The 27003-nt window shown below is 48.3% G+C and overlaps 2 protein-coding genes across 8 annotated transcripts in view; one reads left to right on the forward strand and one right to left on the reverse strand.

The window, feature by feature from the left end:
• Positions 1–27003, reverse strand: part of LOC116958194 (uncharacterized) — a 342903-nt gene that overhangs the window by 109291 nt on the left and 206609 nt on the right. The window lies entirely within an intron of this gene.
• Positions 380–27003, forward strand: part of LOC116958187 (uncharacterized) — a 54731-nt gene continuing 28107 nt past the window's right edge. Inside the window, exons 1-6 of one of the 7 annotated variants that reach the window (XM_076056218.1) lie at positions 382–608; positions 13717–13776; positions 18067–18164; positions 23158–23226; positions 24644–24829; positions 26310–26566. In XM_076056218.1, coding sequence (XP_075912333.1) covers positions 18074–18164; positions 23158–23226; positions 24644–24829; positions 26310–26566 — 603 coding nt within the window. In that variant the 5' untranslated portion in view covers positions 382–608; positions 13717–13776; positions 18067–18073. Of the gene's footprint in view, positions 609–3675; positions 9184–13716; positions 13777–18066; positions 18165–23157; positions 23227–24643; positions 24830–26309; positions 26567–27003 lie in introns of those variants that run through there. The other 6 variants (XM_076056219.1, XM_076056224.1, XM_076056222.1 and 3 more) reach the window with 6 other exon arrangements.

The raw sequence follows: 27003 nt of genomic DNA on the forward strand, positions 1-27003 counted from the left end.
CACTTAGCCCCTCCCCCCTCCTTACAAGCCCCGCCTAACTCCGTAGATGTCCAATCGCGACGCCCTCTTCCCCACTCTAGTTCCGCCTACCCCAAACTCTAGCAACGCCCCCTCCCGCCTCACTAACAGCCCCGCCTACTTCGTCGATGTCCAATTGATACGCCCTCCTCCTCCCCCCACCCTAGCCCCGCCTACCCCACTCGAAAGCCCCGCTTACTCTCAGTCAATGTCCAATCGTGACGCTCGCACTCCACCCCCCCCCCCCTTCGATTTTAGCCCCGCCTACCCAACTCTCGCGACGCCCCTTGCCCCAACCACAGCCCCCCCCCCCCGCTTACCACACTCTAGCCCCGCCCATCCTATCTAGCCCCGCCCCCCGCGTCGGACATATTGCGTGAAGCGGACGCTCAGGAGCCACTTCCGGGAGTCGCGCGCGCGCAGCGGCGGGGGGTGTGCGGAGTTATTTATTTATTAACCCCCCCTACTACTACTGTACGAGTACAGTACACGCACACACTCACACACAACACCCTGACTCACACACACACACAACAACCCTCAGGGTGACGTGCGAGCGGGAGTTTGACGTCCACATTCGCTGCGTCTCGGTACGTACGAAGCTGCCGTCCGCAGTGCTGTGGCGTTAAAGTTGACGGTGGCGACTAAGAGGGCCACGCTCGTGTGCGGAGTTTCCAGCGACATTGCGCCTTAAGCTAAACGTGTTGTAATAAGGGCATTGCGACTCAATGATGTGTCGTTAAACCCGCCACCACCCGATAACCACCTCGCCTCGTGGTCTACAGGAGGTCCTGTGTCTCTCTCTCATCATCATTATCATCACGGTGGCTATGAGATGTTGACTACCTCGCCAGGTATACAGGAGGTCTGTGTCTCTCTCTCACCATCATTATCATCACGGTGGCTATGAGATGTTGACTACCTCGCCTGGTATACAGGAGGTCTATGTCTCTCATCATCACAGTGGCTATGAGATGTTAACTACCTCGCCTGGTATACAGGAGGTCTGTGTCTCTCTCATCATCATCATCACAGTGGCTATGAGATGTTAACTACCTCGCCTGGTATACAGGGGGTCTGTCTCATCATCACCACGGTGGCTATGAGATGTTAACTACCTCGCCTGGTCTACAGGAGGTCTGTGTCTCTCTCATCATCATCATCACAGTGGCTATGAGATGTTAACTACCTCGCCTGGTCTACAGGAGGTCTGTGTCTCTCTCATCATCATCACGGTGGCTATGAGATGTTGACTACCTCGCCTGGTATACAGGAGGTCTGTGTCTCTCATCATCACGGTGGCTATGAGATGTTAACTACCTCGCCTGGTCTACAGGAGGTCTGTGTCTCTCTCTCATCATCACGGTGGCTATGAGATGTTAACTACCTCGCCAGGTCTACAGGAGGTCTGTGTCTGTCTCTCTCATCATCACGGTGGCTAGGAGATGTTGACTACCTCGCCTGGTATACAGGATGTCTGTCTCTCATCATCATCATCACGGTGGCTATGAGATGTTGACTACCTCGCCTGGTGTACAGGAGGTCTGTGTCTCTCTCATCATCATCACGGTGGCTATGAGATGTTGACTACCTCGCCTGGTATACAGGAGGTCTGTGTCTCTCTCTCATCACCATCACGGTGGCTATGAGATGTTAACTACCTCGCCTGGTCTACAGGAGGTCTGTGTCTCTCTCATCATCATCACAGTGGCTATGAGATGTTGACTACCTCGCCTGGCCTACAGGGGGTCTGTGTCTCATCATCATCATCACGGTGGCTATGAGATGTTGACTACCTTGCCTGGTATACAGGAGGTCTGTGTCTCTCATCACGGTGGCTATGAGATGTTAACTACCTCGCCTGGTCTACAGGAGGTCTGTGTCTCTCTCTCATCATCATCATCACGGTGGCTATGAGATGTTAACTACCTCGCCTGGTCTACAGGAGGTATGTGTCTCTCATCATCACAGTGGCTATGAGATGTTAACTACCTCGCCTGGTCTACAGGAGGTCTGTGTCTCTCATCATCATCACGGTGGCTATGAGATATTGACTACCTCGCCTGGTCTACAGTAGGTCTGTGTCTCTCTCATCATCACGGTGGCTATGAGATGTTAACTACCTCGCCTGGTATACAGGAGGTCTGTGTCTCTCTCTCATCATCATCATCACAGTGGCTATGAGATGTTAACTACCTCGCCTGGTCTACAGGAGGTCTGTGTCTCTCTCTCATCATCATCACGGTGGCTATGAGATGTTAACTACCTCGCCTGGTATACAGGAGTTCTGTGTCTCTCTCATCATCACGGTGGCTAGGAGATGTTAACTACCTCGCCTGGTCTACAGGAGGTCTGTGTCTCTCTCATCATCATCATCACGGTGGCTATGAGATGTTAACTACCTCGCCTGGTATACAGGAGGTCGTGGGGTTCGATCCAGACCCTGACGCCTGCTGCTGCTGCTGTATATTTGGAGTTTGCAGTGTCTCTCTCACCGCAGTCGAAACGTGGATTTTGCTCCGGGGTTTTTCCCCCTCCACGTTTAGAATGGACATCAGCACGCGTTCAAAGACTTTTCTTTTTAGCCGATGCCGGTTCATTCCTGCGTGGTGAGCTGATATCATCTTTTTTTTATATACCCGGCGTATCGTCAGGTTTTAAGACATGAAGAGCCACACACAGCGCTTCCGCTGTGCCCGTGGGCTGGTGAATCGATCTCCTCCGGCTTATTGGGTGGGCACTTCGTGTTCCTCCTTACCGGACTCGTGTTAGGGTGGCGGTGGGTGGTGGTGGTGGAGTTGTTAGCGGCACATCGTCGTCAGTGGTTTTCATAGATTTTAAGATTTTTCGTGACTACTGCAGGGGATCGATGCCCCTTGGTTATTTCGGCAAAGTCACGTGGGTATGTGAAACGAAATCGGTTAAATCACGACGTCTGGATTGCTACACAAGTGATCATCGGCGGGGAAGAAAAAATAAATATTTCTTGCTGTGGGGTTTTTCCTACCCGATGGCGTTTGAAATAGAAACGTCGTGATTTGTATTTTTTATTATTTTTTTATACCAACGTGAGTTTACCGAAAGAGCCAACGAGTTTTGAGTTGTTTTAGTTCGCCAGGGTGACCCTGGTCAGCAGGAGGCGGTGTTGGTTTAAAGACGATTGGGATTCGTCCTGTTGCAGTGGGTGTGGGTTGGACTTCTTTCGGGGCCGTACGTTAGGGGAGGACAACACACTGGATCCAACAAGCAGCTCTAAAGATATTAGTTTTAAATCTAATGTGGTGTGTGTAGTGTATGGTAGTGTAGCGTATGGTAGTGTATAGTGTATGGTAGTGTATAGTAGTGTATGGTAGTGTAGTGTATAGTGTATGGTAGTGTATGGTAGTGTAGTGTATGGTGTATGGTAGTGTAGTGTATGGTGTATGGTAGTGTGGTGTATGGTGTATGGTAGTGTAGTGTATAGTGTATGGTAGTGTAGTGTATAGTGTATGGTAGTGTAGTGTTTAGTGTGTGTAGTGTATAGTGTATGGTAGTGTTTAGTAGTGTGTTATCGCGTATGGTGTAGTGTGTAGTGTATAGTAGTGTCGTGTATGGTACTACCATACACTACACTACTATACACTACACACTACCATACACTACACTACTATACACTACCATTATGGTAGTGTAGTGTATAGTAGTGTATGGTAGTGTATAGTGTATGGTAGTATAGTGTATGGTAGTGTAGTGTATAGTGTATGGTAGTGTAGTGTATGGTAGTGTAGTGTATGGTAGTGTAGTGTATAGTAGTGTTTAGTGTGTGTAGTGTATAGTGTATGGTAGTGTTTAGTGTGTGTAGTGTATAGTGTATGGTAGTGTTTAGTAGTGTGTAATCGCGTATGGTGTAGTGTGTAGTGTATAGTAGTGTCTGGTGTATAGTAGTGTAGTGTATGGTAGTGTATAGTAGTAGTGTATAATCGCGTATGGTGTCGTGTGTAGTTTATAGTGTAGTGTAGCATGTAATGTATAGTGCAGTTTGTACGTACCTTGAACGTCTTTCGCACACGGAACTTACAGCCAACCGCGATGATCGGAGGCGCGACAACATTTACCAAATGGTGTTCGCGTTGCAATTGTCGAAATTTTTGAATAACGTCCCGGCGACGTTTAATAACGTCAGCCCTTGCGGCAAGGCGGCAAACGTGGTATCGTCAGCGCCTAACGCACCCGCGGTGTTTACCGGGGCGGCCGAGGGTTTTCTCGTTATCGTGAAACCCCCTCGGCAAAAACCACGAGGCAGACGCTCCCCCAGCCCAGCCCGGTCACCCTGGTGGTGAGGCATCACGCGGAGCTCAGACTGCCGCTGCTTCTGCGGCCGTCTGGAACGCTCTTCCCCTTCCCGATGTTAGGATGGGATGCCACCGGGAGCTATGGGGCCGTTCATAAATGACATTTGTGACGATGTGTGACGTGGCGGTGGGGTGTTTGAGAAATGTGACGTCACATCAAAATGAGCAGCTTTATAAGTAAATACGGACAACACGTTCTACTTAATCAAATAGACTTTTCGATAAATGTTTTCTCCTACAACGTCAGAGTGCAGCGCCACACTAAACGCGCGCGACAATGACAAATAGTTTAAAGCGATTTGAAGCATGTTTTAATTTCTCTCTGGGGGGGGGGGGGGGGGGGTAAAAAAATCGTCCAAAATCACGTGACGTCATTTATGGATGGCCCCTTTGCTGTACTACTTTTAAATCATCGTCTGGAATAGATGTGGTGCGGAACGTCCGACCCGCGGGCTGTGTAAGGGCCCGCGAAATCATTTGGTCTGTCCCCTGCCAAGGCAACTTGCAGGCGGGACTCGAAATTCAAGAACGGGCTAATTTTTTTAAGCTGATAATTTAGTATGGCCTTGCGAATGATGTCATAAATATCCACGTGGCCCCTTGGGGGAAAAAAAAAAAGGTTGCCCGCCCCTGACTGTCAAACTAATTTCTTTAGAGCTGCTTCTCGTTGTGCTCAGTTTCCTGTCCTTCCCCAAACCCACGCACAGATTACCACGGGTGGCTGCGTATGGTGCGAAAGAAGTTGAACCAGACGTTCGTAATTCACTACAGTTTAAACGCGTAGGCTTTCGCGACCGATGTCATCTGTAGTAGGGGTTTTTGGGTCAACACAATAGCCGGTAAGGATGCGTTCAAAGGGATCGCATAATGCACATGCATATAATGTACGTTGCCTCATTGTCCAAGAGCGGAGAAACACATCTTCCACGCCTCTATTTAAGGAATGAAACAGTAAGACTACTCCACAAATCTGGCTGTCGCCTGATGAAGCTGGTTGTAATCACTGGCGAAGCGTCGTACTCGGATTGTAAATGTTGTGGCTTGGCTCTCCAACACGCCGGTGTGCTGTACTAGTACACTACGCTACTATACACTACGCTACTATACACCACGCTACTATACACCACGCTACTATACACTACGCTACTATACACCACGCTACTATACACTACGCTACTATACACTACGCTACTATACACTACGCTACTATACACTACGCTACTATACACTACACTACTATACACTACGCTACTATACACTACGCTACTATACACTACACTATACACTACGCTACTATACACCACTACTATACACTACGCTACTATACACCACTACTATACACTACGCTACTATACACCACTACTATACACTACGCTACTATACACTACACTACTATACACTACGCTACTATACACTATGCTACTATACACTACGCTACTATACACTACGCTACTATACACCACTACTATACACTACGCTACTATACACCACTACTATACACCACTACTATACACTACGCTACTATACACTACGCTACTATACACTACGCTACTATACACTACGCTACTATACACCACGCTACTATACACTACACTATAGACTACGCTACTATACACTACGCTACTATACACTACGCTACTATACACTACGCTACTATACACCACGCTACTATACACTACGCTACTATACACTACGCTACTATACACTACGCTACTATACACCACGCTACTATACACCACGCTACTATACACTACGCTACTATACACTACGCTACTATACACTACGCTACTATACACCACTATACACTACGCTACTATACACTACGCTACTATACACTACGCTACTTTACACTACGCTACTATACACTACGCTACTATACACCACTACGCTACTATACACTACGCTACTATACACTACGCTACTATACACTACGCTACTATACACCACGCTACTATACACCACGCTACTATACACTACGCTACTATACACTACGCTACTATACACCACTACTATACACTACACTGCTATACACTACACTATACACGACTATACACAATACACTACACTACACACTACTATACACTACTTTACACTACACTATACACTACACAGCATACAGTGGACTACGATACTCAATTTAAAACTCATTTCTTGAAGTGCTTTTGGGTTTAGTTTGTTGTCCTTCCTCACAGTGGCTATGAGATGTTAACTACATTGCCTGGTCTACAGGAGGTCTGTGTCTCTCTCTCATCATCATCACAGTGGCTATGAGATGTTAACTACATCGCCAGGTCTACAGGAGGTCTGTGTCTCTCCATCATCATCATCACGGTGGCTATGAGATGTTAACTACATCGCCTGGTATACAGGAGGTCTGTGTCTCTCATCATCATCATCACGGTGGCTATGAGATGTTGACTACCTCGCCTGGTCTACAGGAGGTCTGTGTCTCTCATCATCATCACAGTGGCTATGAGATGTTAACTACATCGCCTGGACTACAGGAGGTCTGTGTCTCTCCATCATCATCATCACGGTGGCTATGAGATGTTGACTGCCTCGCCTGGTCTACAGGAGGTCTGTGTCTCTCATCATCATCACGGTGGCTATGAGATGTTGACTACCTCGCCTGGTCTACAGGAGGTCTGTGTCTCTCTCTCATCATCATCATCACGGTGGCTATGAGATGTTAACTACCTCGCCTGGTCTACAGGAGGTCTGTGTCTCTCTCATCACCATCACGGTGGCTATGAGGTGTTAACTACCTCGCCTGGTCTACAGAAGTTCTGTGTCTCTTTCTCATCATCATCATCACGGTGGCTATGAGATGTTGACTACCTCGCCTGGTATACAGGAGGTCTGTGTCTCTCTCTCATCATCATCACGGTGGCTATGAGATGTTGACTACCTCGCCAGGTGTACAGGAGGTCGCCTGCTGTATATTTGGAGTCTGCGCGTCTCTCTCCCCGATTTTCCTCCGGGGTCCTCCGCTTTCTCCCCTCCACATTTACTTAGTATCGACATGACCGCGCGTTGAGAGTGTATTTGTCTGCTGCTATGAATATCGACGTGGTGGTGGTGGTGGTGATGATGATGAGCCCACGATCGTTGGTGATGGCCGGGCCGCTTCTGAAAGAAAGAGCGACACAGAAGCTCATTGGGCTCTTACCTGGTGACAATATAAATAGTTTATAATTTAGTTTATAGGAAGCGTGCTGTGCCAGTTGTGCTCCACGCATGGTATAGACAATGTAGTTTAACACCGTAGCAGGCTTTCGAGACCAATGTCATCCATCATAGAGTTGGTTTTGTTTGGGTTAGATCACGTAAGTATATAGATGTTGTGTCGTTAGAACCCGCCACCACCCGACACAGCCAACTAGTAAGGGTTTGTCACATAAACAGAACGTGGCCAATTCGCCACTAGTACAGCACTAGTATATAGTGTAGTGTATAGTGTAGTGTGTAGTAGTGTATAGCAGTGTAGTGTATAGTAGTGTAGTGTTTAGTAGTGTAGTGTATAGCAGTGTAGTGTATTGTAGTGTATAGTGTGTAGTAGTGTAGTGTGTAGTCGTGTAGTGTATAGTAGTATAGTAGTGTATAGTGTAGTAGTGTAGTGTATAGTAGTGTATAGTGTAGTGTGTAGTAGTGTATAGTGTAGTATATAGTGTATAGTAGTGTAGTGTGTAGTAGTGTAGTGTGTAGTAGTGTAGTGTGTAGTAGTGTATAGTGTAGTGTATAGTGTAGTGTATGTATAGTGTAGTGTATATTAGTGTATAGTGTAGTATATAGTGTAGTGTGTAGTGTCTAGTAGTGTATAGTGTAGTATATAGTGTAGTGTACTAGTACAGCACTAACCGGTGTGTTGGAGAGCCAAGCCACAACATTTACAATCTGAGTTTCGACGTTTCGCCAGTAATTACAACCAGCTTCATCAGGCAACAGCCACATTATGGATAGCTGATGTAAACAGGACTATGTATGCCGTACATGAAATAAGCGTGGAACTGAGCCCAACTTTAGCGAGTGGTGGCAATTCCACATTCCCATGGCCGGACTAAGAGCATCCATTCCGTTAGACCGCCCAATGCCGGCAACTCGGCACGGCCTCAACTTGAGTCAGCGGTGGGTATTCCACATTCCCATGGCCGGACCAAGGACATCTGTTCCGTTCGACCGCCCAAATGTCGGCTTCTAGACAGTTTCGTGTGCTTACAACGGCCTCAACTTGAGTCAGCGGTGGACATTCCACATTCCCATGGCCGGACCAAGAACGTCCGTTCCGTTCGACCGCCCAAATGTCGGCTTCTAGACGCGGTCTCCGTGTGCGTACACGGCCTCAACTTGAGTCAGCGGTGGACATTCCACATTCCCATGGCCGGACCAAGGACATACGTTCCGTTCGACCGCCCAAATGTCGGCTTCTAGACACGATCTCCGTGTGCGTACACGGCCTCAACTTGAGTCAGCGGTGGACATTCCACATTCCCATGGCCGGACCAAGGACATCCGTTCCGTTCGACCGCCCAAATGTCGGCTTCTCGGCACGGCGAAGCCGCGAACTGAACTCGTAGGCCCGTTATTAACATCGTTGCTTCTCGATATTATTATTGTTATTATTGTTGTTGTTGTGGTGGTGGTTGGTTGGTTGTAGACGTTCTGTTTAAGATCGTTGCTTCTCGATATTATTGTTGTTGTGGTGGTGGTGGTTGGTTGGTTGTAGACGTTCTGTAAAGGGGGTTTAATGTTTTAGTTTATAAATCTTAAATAATTAATGATTTAGCGCGGCGCCTCCCTGCGGATGCTGGCGTGAGGGGATTCCGACTCAAACGAGGTTTGTGGCGATTTAATTTCATTTACAAAAAAAACACACAAAACACATTTTTTTAAAAGTTAAAGTTGCTTTAAAAGTTGTCGCCGCTCTGCCGTGTGTTTGTCTGTACGTGTGTGTAAACGATTTCTAGCAGCAGCGGCGTTTGAAGAAAAAATAAAGTAAATTAACGGCGGCGATTCTGTTACAAAGCGAGAATTAAAACCTCAACAACAACAAAAAAAACTGATTGAAGTTCCGCGGGACTTTGAAATATCTGCCTCACGTTCTTGTAGACAAACCTACACGAACTTGCTTGCCGATAACAAAACTTTTACAAGTATTGTCGGGCGACAAGAGACGGGGGTTTATTTTTTTTATTTAAAAAACCATTAATAATTTAAACAAAAATGTTGAGGTATTTAAATTCGTGTCGCTGAGGGGGGAGAGAGACGGGGCGCGCCTCGGCCTAGGCCTTTAGCCTGAGGCCCTCTAGGCCGCTGTGAAACTTCCCTCACGTTTAGCGAATTATAACAACTTAATTAACTTTAAAACGTTTTATAGTGGACGACGACTCAACGTTGTCGCTTGTTGCGGTGTTAGGCCGTGTGTGTTTGTAATGTTATTGTTTAATAAGGGGGGGGGGGTGTGTAAAAGTAATCGTGAGCGCGCGCTGCCATACACCACAATTTAACATAATTTATTTTATTATTATACACGAGGACGTTATTGTACTTCTGTGCGTTTCTAAACGATGATTAAAACTTGTTCGTGTCTCGCTCGGTGAATTACTGCCGGCGAATGTGGCGATTTGTGGCGCTTAAGATGAAATGGTGAGGCAGTAGCTAAATATTTGTAAATTTTAGCAGCTGTTTTTAACAAGCGGCCTGGCGATCACGAATGATAGCAGCTGAACCAAATGGCTTATAACATCATCATACTCATAATCATACTCGTCATCATAATCATCATACTCATCATCATACTCATCATCTTACTCATCATCATACTCGTCATCATAATCATCATACTCATCATCATACTCATCATCATAATCATCATACTCATCATCATAATCATCATCATACTCATCATCATCATACTGATCATCATCATACTCATCATCATAATCATCATACTCATCTTAATCATCATACTCATCATACTCTTCATAATCATCGTCATACTCATCATCATAATCATACTCATCATCATACTCATCATACTCATCATCATATCATCATAATACTCATCATAATCATACTCATAATCGTAATCATAATCATCATACTCATCATCGTGTGGCAATAATGTATAGCAGCAGGCAAAGACTCTGAATGCATAGAGACACATAGACACCCATAGAGATACATAGACACCCATAGAGATACATAGAGACCCATAGTGATACATAGACACCCATAGACACCCATAGAGATACATAGACACCAATAGAGACACATAGAGACACATAGACACCCATAGAGATACATAGACACCAATAGAGACACAGACCCATAGAGATACACAGAGACACATAGACACCCACAGAGACGCATAGACACCCATAGAGACACATAGACACCCATAGAGATACATAGACACCCATAGAGATACATAGACACCAATAGAGACACATAGACACCCATAGAGATACATAGACACCAATAGAGACACATAGACACCCATAGAGATACATAGACACCCATAGAGATACATAGAGACCCATAGTGATACATAGACACCCATAGACACCCATAGAGATACATAGACACCAATAGAGACACATAGAGACACATAGACACCCATAGAGATACATAGACACCAATAGAGACACAGACACCCATAGAGATACACAGAGACACATAGACACCCACAGAGACGCATAGACACCCATAGAGACACATAGACACCCATAGAGATACATAGACACCCATAGAGATACATAGACACCAATAGAGACACATAGACACCCGTAGAGATACATAGACACCCATAGAGACACATAGACACCCATAGAGATACATAGACACCAATAGAGACACATAGACACCCATAGAGATACATAGACACCAAGAGAGACACATAGACACCCATAGAGACACATAGACACCCATAGAGATACATAGACACCCATAGAGATACATAGAGACCCATAGAGATACATAGACACCCATAGAGATACATAGACACCAATAGAGACACATAGAGACACATAGACACCAATAGAGATACATAGACACCAATAGAGACACATAGACACCAATAGAGACACATAGACACCAATAGAGATACGTAGATACCAATAGAGACACATAGAGATACATAGAGACCCATAGAGATACATAGACACCAATAGAGATACATAGACACCAATAGAGACACATAGACACCCATAGAAACCTATAGACACCCATAGAGATACATAGACAGCAATAGAGACACATAGACACCCATAGAGATACATAGACACCCATAGAAACCTATAGACACCCATAGAGCTACATAGACACCAATAGAGACACATAGACACCCACAGAGACACATAGACACCAATAGAGACACATAGACACCCATAGAGATACATAGACACCCATAGAGATACATAGACACCAATAGAGACACATAGACACCCACAGAGATACATAGACACCCAATAGAGACACAGACACCTATAGAGATACATAGGCACTAATAGAGACACATAGACACCCATAGAGATACATAGACACCAATAGAGACACATAGACACCCATAGAGATACAGAGACACATAGACACCCACAGAGACGCATAGACACCCATAGAGACACATAGACACCCACAGAGACGCATAGACACCCATAGAGACACATAGAGACACATAGACACCCACAGAGACACATAGACACCCATTGATACACAGACACCCATAGATACACAGACACCCACAGAGACACAAAGACACCCACAGAGACACATAGACATCCACAGAGACACATAGACATCCACAGAGACGCATAGACACCCACAGAGACACATAGACACCCATAGATACACAGACACCCACAGAGACACATAGACACCCACAGAGACGCATAGACACCCACAGAGACACAAAGACACCCACAGAGACACATAGACATCCACAGAGACACATAGACATCCACAGAGACGCATAGACACCCACAGAGACACATAGACACCCATAGATACACAGACACCCACAGAGACACATAGACACCCACAGAGACGCATAGACACCCACAGAGACACATAGACACCCATAGATACACAGACAACCATAGATACACATGTGCAAAGAGACACATAGACACCCATAGATACACAGACACCCTTAGATACACAGATGTGCAAAGAGACCCATAGAGATGCATAGCTACCTATCAGAGATGCATACAGATACATACTGATCAACGAAGTGGCTTATCACGATCACGTATACATTTATAGCAGCTTCCAAAGACTCTGAACGCATGCTGTTGATTCTAAACGAGGAGGGGAATAACCGAAGGATCCAGAGAAAAATCCACGCGATCACGGCGAAATAGAGAGACGCAAACTCCAAATATACAGCAGGCATCAGGGTTGGGATGGAACCCACGACCTGTAAACCAGGCGAGGTAGTTAACATCTCCTAGCCACCGTGATGATGATGAGAGAGAGAGAGACAGACCTACTGTACACCAGGCGAGGTAGTTAACATCTCCTAGTCACCGTGATGATCATGATGATGAGAGACACGCAAACTCCACAAATCTACAGCAGCAGGTGTCAGGGTCGGGATGGAACCCGCGACCTCCTGTGGACCAGGCGAGGTAGTCAACATCTCCTAGCCACCGTGATGATGATGATGAGAGAGACACAGACCTCCTGTACATCAGGCGAGGTAGTTAACATATCATAGCCACTGTGGTGATGATGATGAGAGACACAGACCTCCTGTATACCAGGCGAGGTAGTCAACATCTCATAGCCACTGTGATGATGATGATGGAAGAGACACAGACCTCCTGTAGACCACGCGAGGTAGTCAACATCTCAGCCACCGTGGTGATGATGATGAGAGAGAGACACAGACCTCCTGTACACCAGGCGAGGTAGTTAACATCTCATAGCCACCGTGTTGATGATGATGAGAGAGAGACACAGACCTCCTGTACACCAGGCGAGGTAGTTAACATCTCCTAGCCACCGGGACGCCCGCAATATTAAACGGACGTTGTACGGTCCGTGTCAGGTGGTGGAGGGTATGAACGACACAGGCTTAGTCGGGGCGTGAACATGGCCCCGACGCAAACATCAATTATGTACGGTCCGTGTCAGGTGGTGGAGGGTATGAACGACACAGGCTTAGTCGGGGCGTGAACATGGCCCCGACGCAAACATCAATTATGAATCGTAATGGAGTTGAACGCAGCTTTCATTGTCGGTGTATAAACGCCGCAGAGCTATTGAACGACCCACCCATAGCTGCCGATGTTATACCCAAGTGTGTGTTTGTGTGTGTGTGTGTTTGTGTGTGTGTGTTGAATGTCTTTCCCACCGTCGTACGTAGCCGACCGTGGCTAATAGGAGGTGCTGTGGTGAAGGAAACGAAGCTCTGTCGTCCCGACAGGTCTGTTCCTTTCGCCTGAAGACGGCCGCTTGCGTTGTGGCCGAAACGTCGTGAGAATTTCATCGTGTTATTTTATTGTTTTTATTCTCATTCTACGTGGTGGTGACTTTACCGAAAGAACCCAAGAAGACACAAAAAGCAGTTAGAAAGAAACAAGTTTTCATTTGGTATAGTAGTGTAGTGTATAGTAGTGTAGTGTTTTGTTTAGTAGTGTGTAGTGTACAGTAGTGTATGTATTGTAGTGTATATTGTAATGTGTAGTATATAGTGTAATGTGTAGTGTATAGTAGTGTATAATGTATTGTTTAGTAGTGTGTAGTGTACAGTAGTGTAGTGTACAGTAGTGTATTGTAATGTGTAGTATATAGTGTAATGTGTAGTGCGTAGTGTATAGTGTAGTGTATAGTAGTGTAGTGTTTTGTTTAGTAGTGTGTAGTGTACAGTAGTGTAGTGTACAGTAGTGTATTGTAATGTGTAGTATATAGTGTAGTATATAGTGTAGTGTAGTGTTTTGTTTAGTAGTGTGTAGTGTACAGTAGTGTATGTATTGTAGTGTATATTGTAATGTGTATAGTAGTGTATAATGTAGTGTATAGTCGTGTGTAGTGTACAGTAGTGTAGTGTACAGTAGTGTATTGTAATGTGTAGTATATAGTGTAATGTGTAGTGTATAGTAGTGTAGTGTTTTGTTTAGTAGTGTGTAGTGTACAGTAGTGTATGTATTGTAGTGTATATTGTAATGTGTATAGTAGTGTATAGTAGTGTATAATGTATTGTTTAGTCGTGTGTAGTGTACAGTAGTGTAGTGTACAGTAGTGTAGTGTACACTAGTGTATTGTAATGTGTAGTATATTGTGTAATGTGTAGTGCGTAGTGTATAGTGCAGTGTATAGTAGTGTATAATGTAGTGTATAGTAGTGTATAATGTATTGTTTAGTCGTGTGTAGTGTACAGTAGTGTATTGTATTGTGTAGTATATAGTGTAGTGCGTAGTGTCGTGTGTAGTGTATAGTAGTGTATAATGTAGTGTGTAGTGTATAGTAGTGTATAATGTAGTGTATAGTCGTGTGTAGTGTATAGTGTAGTGTATAGTAGTGTATAATGTAATATTTAGTCGTGTGTAGTGTACAGTAGTGTAGTGTACACTAGTGTATTGTAATGTGTAGTGTATAGTGTAATGTGTAGTATATAGTGTCGTGTGTAGTGTATTGTATTGTGTAGTATATAGTGTAATGTGTCGTGTGTATAGTGTAGTGTATTGTAGTGTATAATGTATTGTTTAGTCGTGTGTAGTGTACAGTAGTGTATTGTAATGTGTAGTTTATAGTGTAATGTGTAGTGCGTAGTGTCGTGTGTAGTGTATAGTGTAGTGTATAGTAGTGTACAATGTATTGTTTAGTCGTGTGTAGTGTACAGTAGTGTACACTAGTGTATTGTAATGTGTAGTATATAGTGTAATGTGTAGTGCGTAGTGTCATGTGTAGTGTATAGTGTAGTGTATAGTAGTGTATAATGTATTGTTTAGTCGTGTGTAGTGTACAGTAGTGTAGTGTACACTAGTGTGTTGTAATATGTAGTATATTGTGTAATGTGTAGTGCGTAGTGTCATGTGTAGTGTATAGTGTAGTGTATAGTAGTGCATCGCGTAGTACGTATGTTGAACTTCTTTCGAACCATATGTACGCCGATCGTGGCTAATCGGAGGTGCGGGGGAGCGACACCAAACTAAACACTAAAAGCAGCAATGAGTATTTTATTGCAAGTGAGATGACATTTGATTCGTAAGTCGGGCGACAATGTTCCGGCAGTATTTCTGTCGTAGTAAGACCCCCCCCCCTCCACCACCAAACATCTATTCCGCTCGCTGGACCCGGGGAAAGCCTCGCCGAGTTTCAAGACTCCTTTTTGCAGTAGTGGTGGCCGTGTTCAGCGTTTGGGATTTGTCTTGGCCAATACCAGTTAGATTTTGCGTGCGTGTTTAGCCTTCATGGGTGCTCCGCTAACAGCACTTTCTCCAAAAGTCTGTTAAGGCTATATGGGGGTGGGGGAGGGCAATCTTTGTTGAGTTTGGTGTTGAGATGTTAACTACCTCGCCTGGTATACAGGAGGTCGTGGGTTCGATCACGGCACCTGACAACTGCTGTATATGTAGAGTTTGCGCGTCTCTCTCATCATCACGGTGGCTAGGAGATGTTAACTACCTCGCCTTGTATACAGGAAGTCGTGGGTTCGATCACGGCACCTGACAACTGCTGTATATGTGCAGTTTGCGCGTCTCTCTCATCATCACGGTGGCTAGGAGATGTTAACTACCTCGCCTGGTATACAGGAGGTCGTGGGTTCGATCACGGCACCTGACAACTGCTGTATATTTGGGGTCTGCGTGTCTCTCTCACCATCACGGTGGCTAAGAGATATTAACTACCTGCGTCTGCGTGTCTCTCTGGACCTGTGGTTGTGTGAATTGTTCTCCGGGTCCTCCGGTTTTTCCGCTCCGCATTGAGAATCGACATCACGCGCCTGAGAGTGTTGCTGCTGCTGCGAATCTCCACGTGACGGTGACGATGATGATGATGATGAGTCACTTCGTTGAGCTGCGTTCATTTGTGATGGCCATGTCAGGGCTTCTGAGAAGAGAGCTCTAGAGTAGATCCACGAACACATTCTCCTGCGGAGGGGGGAGCCGGTAGGAACGTTGGGTTGCTCGGTCAATGGCCAGGGTCAACGGCGGCACCACGTGGTGTATTCCGCACAATGTGCCCGACTGTGAGGGCGGGCACAAGCCGGCGTGAGTAGGTTAAACGTTGAGTTTTATAAGGGCACCACGGGGTGACCAGCTCCTCCTCACCCAGCCCCACCCCTCCCACCCAGTCCCACCCTCCCCACCCAGCCCCTCCCCACCCAGCCCCTCCCCACTCTCCCCTCCCCACCCAGCCCCTCCCCACCCAGCCCCTCCCCTCTCCACCCAGCCACACCCCTCCCACGTGGACAGACATCCACAGACATACACAATTAATCCCCTGCCTCCTGTGAGAATTAATCCCGGTTGGGCTTCCAGTCCACTACGTTTCCTACCAGTACCAGTATAGATGGGCGCTAGGTGGCGATGTTTTTATATATCCGGGTGTCCGGATACACGTGGACAGACATCCACAGACATACACAATTAATCGCCTGCCTCCTGTGAATTAATCCCGGTTGGGCTTCCAGTCCACTACGTTACCTACCAGTATTATCTGGAGACTTAGGGGGGAAAGGGGGTGCTGTATTTAAAAAAAAAACGGCGGATATTCACTCAGTCATTATTTTAAAAAGGGTTATTTGTGCATATTCTTGCATAAGATGTTTGTAGGTGTTGTGTGTGTGTTTTATTAGCGCTTTAAATGTGTTTACTATGTGAAATTGACGTTAATAAACATACAAATAGACACAAAATAAATATCCTGCCGTTAAAAGTTACCGTATTTACTGTGACGTGCTTCACCACTCCAATCATCTCAATGAGACTGCACCACGGGGTGATGTCAGCAGTGTGTGCATGTGGCTGTGTGTGTGCATGTTACGTAAAGCAACTTTTCGCCAGATCGCACCGTCTCTATGTTTATTGCTTTTACATTACCGAAGTTTATTGCGTCCAGGTGTTTCCATTGTTTTAAGTTGTATGTGCGTAGTGTTTAATGTACCGTATATGAAATTTGCGTGTGACTACGCGTGTGTGTGCGTGCATGGCTACGCGTGTGTGTGTGCATGGCTATGCGTGTGTGCATGTGGCTATGTGCGTGTGTGTGTGCATGTGGCTATGCGTGTGTGTGTGCATGTGGCTATGTGCGTGTGTGTGTGTGCATGTGGCTATGCGTGTGTGTGCATGTGGCTATGCGTGTGTGTGCATGTGGCTATGCGTGTGTGTGCATGTGGCTGTGTGCGTGCATGTGGCTGTGTGCGTGTGTGTGCATGTGGCTATGTGTGTGTGTGCATGTGGCTATGTGTGTGTGTGCATGTGGCTGTGTGCGTGCATGTGGCTGTGTGCGTGTGCGTGCATGTGGCTGTGTGCGTGTGTGTGCATGTGGCTATGTGTGTGTGTGCATGTGGCTATGTGTGTGTGTGCATGTGGCTATGTGTGTGTGTGCATGTGGCTATGTGTGTGGTTACGCGTGTGTGTGTGGGTGTGTATGTGTGAGTGTGTGTATGTATGTATGTGTTTGTATGTGTGTATGTATATGTGTGTGTATGTATGTGTATATGTGTGTGTATGTATGTGTATATGTGTGTGTGGGTGTGTGTGGCGTGCAGGGAGACCATGGCTAGGGTCGCAGCCAATGGCCGGAGAGACGCACGGCAGCAGCCGGCCAACGCACGCCGGGACCACCGCAAGGGCGGCCACACCCACGGTAGGGCCGGCCGCCCGTGGTGCCGTGCGCGTGGTTGAGGGGCGGTCGCCACCGTCTGCCCGCCTGCTTTATTCTGATAGTACCCCATGTGGTGGCCCAGGGGGCCCACGTGGCATGCCGTCAAATAACTATTATTTAGCTACAGGGACTCCTCTACTTACGAACATTCGACTTATTAACTTTCAGAGATACGAACAAACCGGTCCCGTATGTGTCCAGTTGCCTGTTAGGACCCAGAGGTGTAAGTTCAACCGCCGTGCAATAGATGGCGGTGGTGGCATCTGCAGAACGTGAAGAACCAGTGGCATCTACATCTGCAGAACGTGAAGAATCAGTGACATCAACATCTACAGAACGTGAAGAACCAGTGGCATCTACATCTGCAGAACGTGAAGAACCAGTGGCATCTATATCTGCAGAACGTGAAGAACCAGTGGCGCCTACATCTGCAGAACGTGAAGAACCAGTTTCATCTACATCTGCAGAACGTGAAGAACCAGTGGCATCTACATCTGTAGAACGTGAAGAACCAGTGGCTTCTACATCTGCAGAACGTGAAGAACCAGTGGCATCTACATCTGCAGAATGTGAAGAATCAGTGGCTTCTACATCTGCAGAACGTGAAGAACCAGTGGCTTCTACATCTGCAGAACGTGAAGAACCAGTGGCATCTACATCTGCAGAACGTGAGTAACCAGTGGCATCTACATTTACAGAACGTGAAGAACCAGTGGCATCTACATCTGCAGAACGTGAAGAACCAGTGGCATCTACATCTGCAGAACGTAAAGAACCAGTGGCATCTACATCTACTGAACGTGAAGAACCAGTGGCATCTACATTTGCAGAACGTGAAGAACCAGTGGCATCTACATCTGTAGAACGTGAAGAACCAGTGGCTTCTACATCTGCAGAACGTGAAGAACCAGTGGCATCTACATCTGCAGAATGTGAAGAATCAGTGGCTTCTACATCTGCAGAACGTGAAGAACCAGTGGCATCTACATCTGCAGAACGTGAAGAACCAGTGGCATCTACATCTGCAGAATGTGAAGAATCAGTGGCTTCTACATCTGCAGAACGTGAAGAACCAGTGGCTTCTACATCTGCAGAACGTGAAGAACCAGTGGCATCTACATCTGCAGAACGTGAAGAACCAGTGGCTTCTACATCTGCAGAACGTGAAGAACCAGTGGCATCTACATCTGCAGAATGTGAAGAATCAGTGGCTTCTACATCTGCAGAACGTGAAGAACCAGTGGCTTCTACATCTGCAGAACGTGAAGAACCAGTGGCATCTACATCTGTAGAACGTGAAGAACCAGTGGCTTCTACATCTGCAGAACGTGAAGAACCAGTGGCATCTACATCTGCAGAATGTGAAGAATCAGTGGCTTCTACATCTGCAGAACGTGAAGAACCAGTGGCTTCTACATCTGCAGAACGTGAAGAACCAGTGGCATCTACATCTGCAGAACGTGAGTAACCAGTGGCATCTACATTTACAGAACGTGAAGAACCAGTGGCATCTACATCTGCAGAACGTGAAGAACCAGTGGCATCTACATCTGCAGAACGTAAAGAACCAGTGGCATCTACATCTACTGAACGTGAAGAACCAGTGGCATCTACATTTGCAGAACGTGAAGAACCAGTGGCATCTACATCTGTAGAACGTGAAGAACCAGTGGCTTCTACATCTGCAGAACGTGAAGAACCAGTGGCATCTACATCTGCAGAATGTGAAGAATCAGTGGCTTCTACATCTGCAGAACGTGAAGAACCAGTGGCATCTACATCTGCAGAACGTGAAGAACCAGTGGCATCTACATCTGCAGAATGTGAAGAATCAGTGGCTTCTACATCTGCAGAACGTGAAGAACCAGTGGCTTCTACATCTGCAGAACGTGAAGAACCAGTGGCATCTACATCTGCAGAACGTGAAGAACCAGTGGCTTCTACATCTGCAGAACGTGAAGAACCAGTGGCATCTACATCTGCAGAATGTGAAGAATCAGTGGCTTCTACATCTGCAGAACGTGAAGAACCAGTGGCTTCTACATCTGCAGAACGTGAAGAACCAGTGGCATCTACATCTGCAGAATGTGAAGAATCAGTGGCTTCTACATCTGCAGAACGTGAAGAACCAGTGGCTTCTACATCTGCAGAACGTGAAGAACCAGTGGCATCTACATCTGCAGAATGTGAAGAATCAGTGGCTTCTACATCTGCAGAACGTGAAGAACCAGTGGCTTCTACATCTGCAGAACGTGAAGAACCAGTGGCATCTACATCTGCAGAACGTGAAGAACCAGTGGCATCTACATCTGCAGAACGTGAGTAACCAGTGGCATCTACATTTACAGAACGTGAAGAACCAGTGGCATCTACATCTGCAGAACGTGAAGAACCAGTGGCATCTACATCTGCAGAACGTAAAGAACCAGTGGCATCTACATCTACTGAACGTGAAGAACCAGTGGCATCTACATTTGCAGAACGTGAAGAACCAGTGGCATCTACATCTGTAGAACGTGAAGAACCAGTGGCTTCTACATCTGCAGAACGTGAAGAACCAGTGGCATCTACATCTGCAGAATGTGAAGAATCAGTGGCTTCTACATCTGCAGAACGTGAAGAACCAGTGGCTTCTACATCTGCAGAACGTGAAGAACCAGTGGCATCTACATCTGCAGAACGTGAAGAACCAGTGGCATCTACATCTGCAGAACGTGAAGAACCAGTGGCATTTACATCTGCAGAACGTGAGTAACCAGTGGCATCTACATTTACAGAACGTGAAGAACCAGTGGCATCTACATCTGCAGAACGTGAAGAACCAGTGGCATCTACATCTGTAGAACGTAAAGAACCAGTGGCATCTACATCTGCAGAACGTGAAGAACCAGTGGCATCTACATCTACTGAACGTGAAGAACCAGTGGCATCTACATCTGCAGAACGTGAAGAACCAGTGGCATCTACATCTGCAGAACGTGAAGAGCCAGTGGCATCTACATCTGCAGAACGTGAAGAACCAGTGGCATCTACATCTGCAGAACGTGAAGAACCAGTGGCATCTACATCTGCAGAACGTGAAGAACCAGTGGCATCTACATCTGCAGAACGTGAAGAACCAGTGGCATCTACATCTGCAGAACGTGAAGAACCAGTGGCATTTACATCTGCAGAACGTGAGTAACCAGTGGCATCTACATTTACAGAACGTGAAGAACCAGTGGCATCTACATCTGCAGAACGTGAAGAACCAGTGGCATCTACATCTGTAGAACGTAAAGAACCAGTGGCATCTACATCTGCAGAACGTGAAGAACCAGTGGCATCTACATCTACTGAACGTGAAGAACCAGTGGCATCTACATCTGCAGAACGTGAAGAACCAGTGGCATCTACATCTGCAGAACGTGAAGAACCAGTGGCATCTACATCTGCAGAACGTGAAGAACCAGTGGCATCTACATCTGCAGAACGTGAAGAACCAGTGGCATCTACATCTGCAGAACGTGAAGAACCAGTGGCATCTACATCTGCAGAATGTGAAGAACCAGTGGCATCTAGATCTGCAGAACGTGAAGAACCAGTGGTATCTACATCTGCAGAACGTGAAGAACCAGTGGCATCTACATCTGCAGAACGTGAAGAACCAATGGCTTCTACATCTGCAGAATGTGAAGAACCAGTGGCATCTACATCTGCAGAACGTGAAGAACCAGTGGCATCTACATCTGCAGAACGTGAAGAACCAGTGGCATCTACATCTGCAGAGTGTGAAGAACCAGTGGCTTTTACATCTGCAGAACGTGAAGAAGCAGTGGCATCTACATCTGCAGAACGTGAAGAACCAGTGGCATCTACATCTGCAGAACGTGAAGAACCAGTGGCATCTACATCTGCAGAACGTGAAGAACCAGTGGCATCTACATCTGCAGAACGTGAAGAACCAGTGGCATCTACATCTGCAGAACGTGAAGAACCAGTGGCATCTACATCTGCAGAATGTGAAGAACCAGTGGCTTTTACATCTGCAGAACGTGAAGAACCAGTGGCATCTACATCTGCAGAACGTGAAGAACCAGTGGCATCTACATCTGCAGAACGTGAAGAACCAGTGGCATCTACATCTGCAGAACGTGAAGAACCAGTGGCATCTACATCTGCAGAACGTGAAGAACCAGTGGCATCTACATCTGCAGAATGTGAAGAACCAGTGGCTTTTACATCTGCAGAACGTGAAGAACCAGTGGCATCTACATCTGCAGAACGGGAATGACCAGTGGCATCTACATCTGCAGAACGTGAAGAACCAGTGGCATCTACATCTGCAGAACGTGAAGAACCAGTGGCATCTACATCTGCAGAACGTGAAGAACTAGTGGCATCTACATCTGCAGAACGTGATGAACCAGTGGCATCTGCAGCACATGAAGAATCGGTGGCATCTACATCTGCAGCACATGAAGAATCGGTGGAATCCACATCTGAAGACCATAACGAATCGGTGGCATCTACAGGAGATTGTGCAACTTTTAAAGCCATTTCCCACGTTTAGTGTGCATGCCGTACAGCATGTTTGGAATCGGCAGGAGTACAGTTGGACCGGCGTACAGACCTGGACCCTAATTCGTTCGTAAGTAAAGGAGTCCCCGCATTTTCAGCGGCGACCTGGCCATCGCGAACGATGTCAGCTCAACAAAGTGGCTTTATATGGAGGCAAAAACCGGCTGACCCGGAGAAAAATCCACCGCGACCATGGGGACAGAGACGCGAACTCCAAATTCACAGCAGGCGTCGTCGGGGTCGGGATCAAACCCACGACCTCCTGCATACCTGGCGAGGTGGTCAACATCTCCGTGACGATGAGAGAGACGCTTGGGGACATTCACGCGCGTCGGAAGGCGTCTGCGGGAAGCCGTGCGCACGTAAATTGTTGTTCACCTCCCCCCCCCTCTCTCTCTCCTCGTTCAACTTTTAGCAGATCGCAAGCAAAGGAATGCCGCGGTGCACTCCTCCAAGGCCGCCCGCGGTGAGGCGAGCAGGAAAGGTGCGGGCGGCAGGCACCCGTCTCGCGCTCTCTCGCACACACGACAAGGACAAGGACGAACAAGCGCCGTTCACCACCACCACGCGGCGTCGACGTCACCACGGCGCCCGTGCCGGGGCCGTCGCGCGTGCGCGCGTTGAGGCCTCTAACGTGCACGTTGAGGCCTCTAACGTGCACGTTGAGGCCTCTAACGTGCACGTTGAGGCCTCTAACGTGCACGTTGAGGCCTCTAACGTGCACGTTGAGGCCGCTCACGTGCACGTTGAGGCCGCTCACGTGCACGTTGAGGCCGCTAACGTGCACGTTGGGGCGGCCTCTAACGTGCACGTTGAGGCCTGAACGTGCGTGCGCGCGTTGAGGCCTCTAACGTGCACGTTGAGGCCTCTAACGTGCACGTTGAGGCCTGAACGTGCACGTTGAGGCCGCCTCAACGTGCACGTTGAGGCGGCCTTTGCCTCGCCATTGAACGACAAAGACGACCGTCACAGCGGTCGCCATCGCGCGGCGCTTGCAGACGGCCGCCGCTTCTGCGGCGGCCGTCTGGAACGCTCTTCCCCCTTCCGATGTTGTAAGGCCGCTGGGGCTGCCATCTAGATGGAGATCGTCTCGATTGACAGGCTGGTTTAGTTTGTTGTCCTTCACCCACGCCTCCGTTCAGCCACGGCTGGCTACCTATGGTTCAAGAGACGTTCAACACACACAGACTCAGGCAGACCCCACATAGACTCGCACCTCAGATCAGCCACGGCTGGATACCTATAGTTCAAGAGAAGTTCAACACACACAGACTCACGCAGACCCCCCATAGACTCGCACCCACACTCACTCCTCGCTCCTCCGATTAGCCACGGTTGGCTACCTATGGTTCAAGAGAAGTTCAACACAGAGACTCACGCAGACACCCCCATAGACTCACACCTCAGATCAGCCACGGCTGGCTACCTTTGGTTCAAGAGAAGTTCAACACACACAGACTCACGCAGACCCCCCATAGACTCACACCCACACTCCTCGCTCCTCCGTCAGCCACGGCTGGCTACCTATGGTTCAAGAGACGTTCAACAGACACAGACTCAGACAGACCCCCCCCATATATTCGCACCAACACTAACTCCTCGCACCTCCGATGAGCCACGGCTGGCTACCTATGGTTCAAGAGACGTTCAACACACACAGACTGACGCAGACCCCCCATAGACTCGCACCAACACTCACTCCTCGCACCTCCGTCAGCCACGGCTGGCTACCTATGGTTCATGAGACGTTCAACACACACAGACTCACGCAGACACCCCCATAGACTCGCACCTCAGATCAGCTATGGTTGGCTACCTATGGTTCAAAAGACGTTCAACGTACGCACGCGCACATTTTTTTTGATCAACACCCTCCCGCCTTCTCTCTCTTGCTCCAACAGAGCACAAGCGCACAGCCGTGCCACCACGATCCCCCCCACCTCCCTCGTCCCCACCTCCTCCGTCCCCACCTCCTCCGTCCCCACCTCCTCCTGCCACAGCGGCGAAGCAGCGCACCGCCCAGCCAGCGGTGCGGCGTTCCAGCCGGCAGCGCCGGGTCAAGTTGAAGCTGGACCCCAGCGAGGAGTGTGAGTGATGCTGCTGGCACCCCAACACCGCCACCGCCACCACCGCCACCACCACCGCCGTTCGCCACTAGGTGGCGGTGTCCGTCACCACGGTGCCCGTGCCAGGCCAGGTGCACTTTGAGGCTTTCGCGTGAAGTGGCAGAGGGCCCCGCTGGCAAGAGGTCACGGGACAGACCCTGCAGGTGGTGCCGTGGGTTGACTGACTGAGATGACCGGCAGTGCTCCCTTGCTGTGCCAGGCTAGGTGCAGGAGGTCACGGGGCAGACCCTGCAGGTGGTGCCGTGGGTTGACTGACTGAGATGACCGGCAGTGCTCCCTTGCTGTGCCAGGCTAGGTGCAGGAGGTCACGGGGCAGACCCTGCAGGTGGTACCGTGGGTTGACTGACTGAGATGACCGGCAGTGCTCCCTTGCTGTGCCAGGCTAGGTGCAGGAGGTCACGGGGCAGACCCTGCAGGTGGTGCCGTGGGTTGACTGACTGAGATGACCGGCAGTGCTCCCTTGCTGTGCCAGGCTAGGTGCAGGAGGTCACGGGACAGACCCTGCAGGTGGTACCGTGGGTTGACTGACTGAGATGACCGGCAGTGCTCCCTTGCTGTGCCAGGCTAGGTGCAGGAGGTCACGGGGCAGACCCTGCAGGTGGTGCCGTGGGTTGACTGACTGAGATGACCGGCAGTGCTCCCTTGCTGTGCCAGGCTAGGTGCAGGAGGTCACGGGACAGACCCTGCAGGTGGTGCCGTGGGTTGACTGACTGAGATGAATGGCAGATTCACCACCAGCTGTGCCCTCTGCTGTGCCAACTACTCTCAGACTCCTCACACACACGGAGAGGGGCGATACTCGGGCAGCCTTGCCTACAGAGAGGGTTCCGGGGGTGGTTCAGACCATGGCAGATGCCCGATGCACAAATGTCAAATTAAAAACACTCCGGTGGTAGCGGTGCAACGGTAGTCATCTAGAACGGAGACCGGAGCACAACGTGTAACGACGGTGGCCCCGATCCACAAAACAATAACGAGGAGACATCGCGATGACGATGGCGATGACGACGATGATGATGATACACTACTACTCTGCTGCTGCTCCTGACGCGGTGATGTGAGCATGAGCGCCTGAATAATAACATTGTAGTAGTTGCTCTGCATCGCCCTCCCTCACCTCCCTCACCTCCCTCACCTTCCTCCCTCACCTCCCTCTCCTCCCTCCCTCACATCCCTCACCTCCCTCTCCTCCCTCCCTCTCCTCCCTCACCTCCCTCACCTCCCTCACCTCCCTCACCTCCCTCCCTCCCTCACCTCCCTCCCTCACCTCCCTCTCCTCCCTCCCTCTCCTCCCTCACCTCCCTCACCTCCCTCACCTTCCTCACCTTCCTCCTTCACTCCCTCCCCCCCTCCCTCCCTCCCTCACCTCCCTCCCTCACCTCCCTCACCTCCCTCCTTCACTCCCTCCTCCTCCTCCCCTCCCTCCCTCCCTCCCCTCCAGGTGTGAGGAGGAAGCCGGTGATAGTGAGGAACGTGCAGCAGCAGAAGGGGCAGGTGGTGGTGGTGGTGGAGGAGCAGAAGAAGGAGGTGGAGAAGGAGGTGGAGCAGGAGGTGGAGCAGGAGGTGGAGCAGCAGCAGCAGCAGCAGCAGGAGGAGGAGGAGGAGAAGGAGCAGGAGTTGGAGGAGGTGACGGCACCAGTGGAGGAGGTGAAGTTCTCCACGGACGTCAAACGCGTGCTCAAGCCGCACGTCTGCCTGGTGAGGGAGGTCGCGTTGCTGCCCATAGACGCTTGGCACGTTTCAGAAGCTATCACGACGAAGCGTGGATCATCGTCGGCATCACGTGGGAATGTATAGCAGCAAAATGCTCTGTAAACGCGTAGAGATCCAGAGAGACCCATAGAGATACATACAGACCCATGGATACCCATAGAGATACAGACCCATATAGATACATACAGAACCAGATACCCATAGAGATACAGACCCATATAGATACATACAGACCCATAGATACCCATAGAGGTACAGACCCATAGAGATACATACAGACACATAGATACCCATAGAGATACAGACCCATAGATATACATACAGACCCATAGATATACATACAGACCCATAGAGATCCATAGAGATCCAGACCCATAGAGATAAATAGAGACCCATAGATACCCATAGAGATACAGACCCAT

Source organism: Petromyzon marinus, chromosome 74, assembly GCF_048934315.1.
Source record: "Petromyzon marinus isolate PM22_M1 ecotype Great Lakes invasive population chromosome 74, UKy_Petmar_22M1.pri1.0, whole genome shotgun sequence".
NCBI classification, from domain to species: Eukaryota; Metazoa; Chordata; class Hyperoartia; order Petromyzontiformes; family Petromyzontidae; genus Petromyzon; species Petromyzon marinus.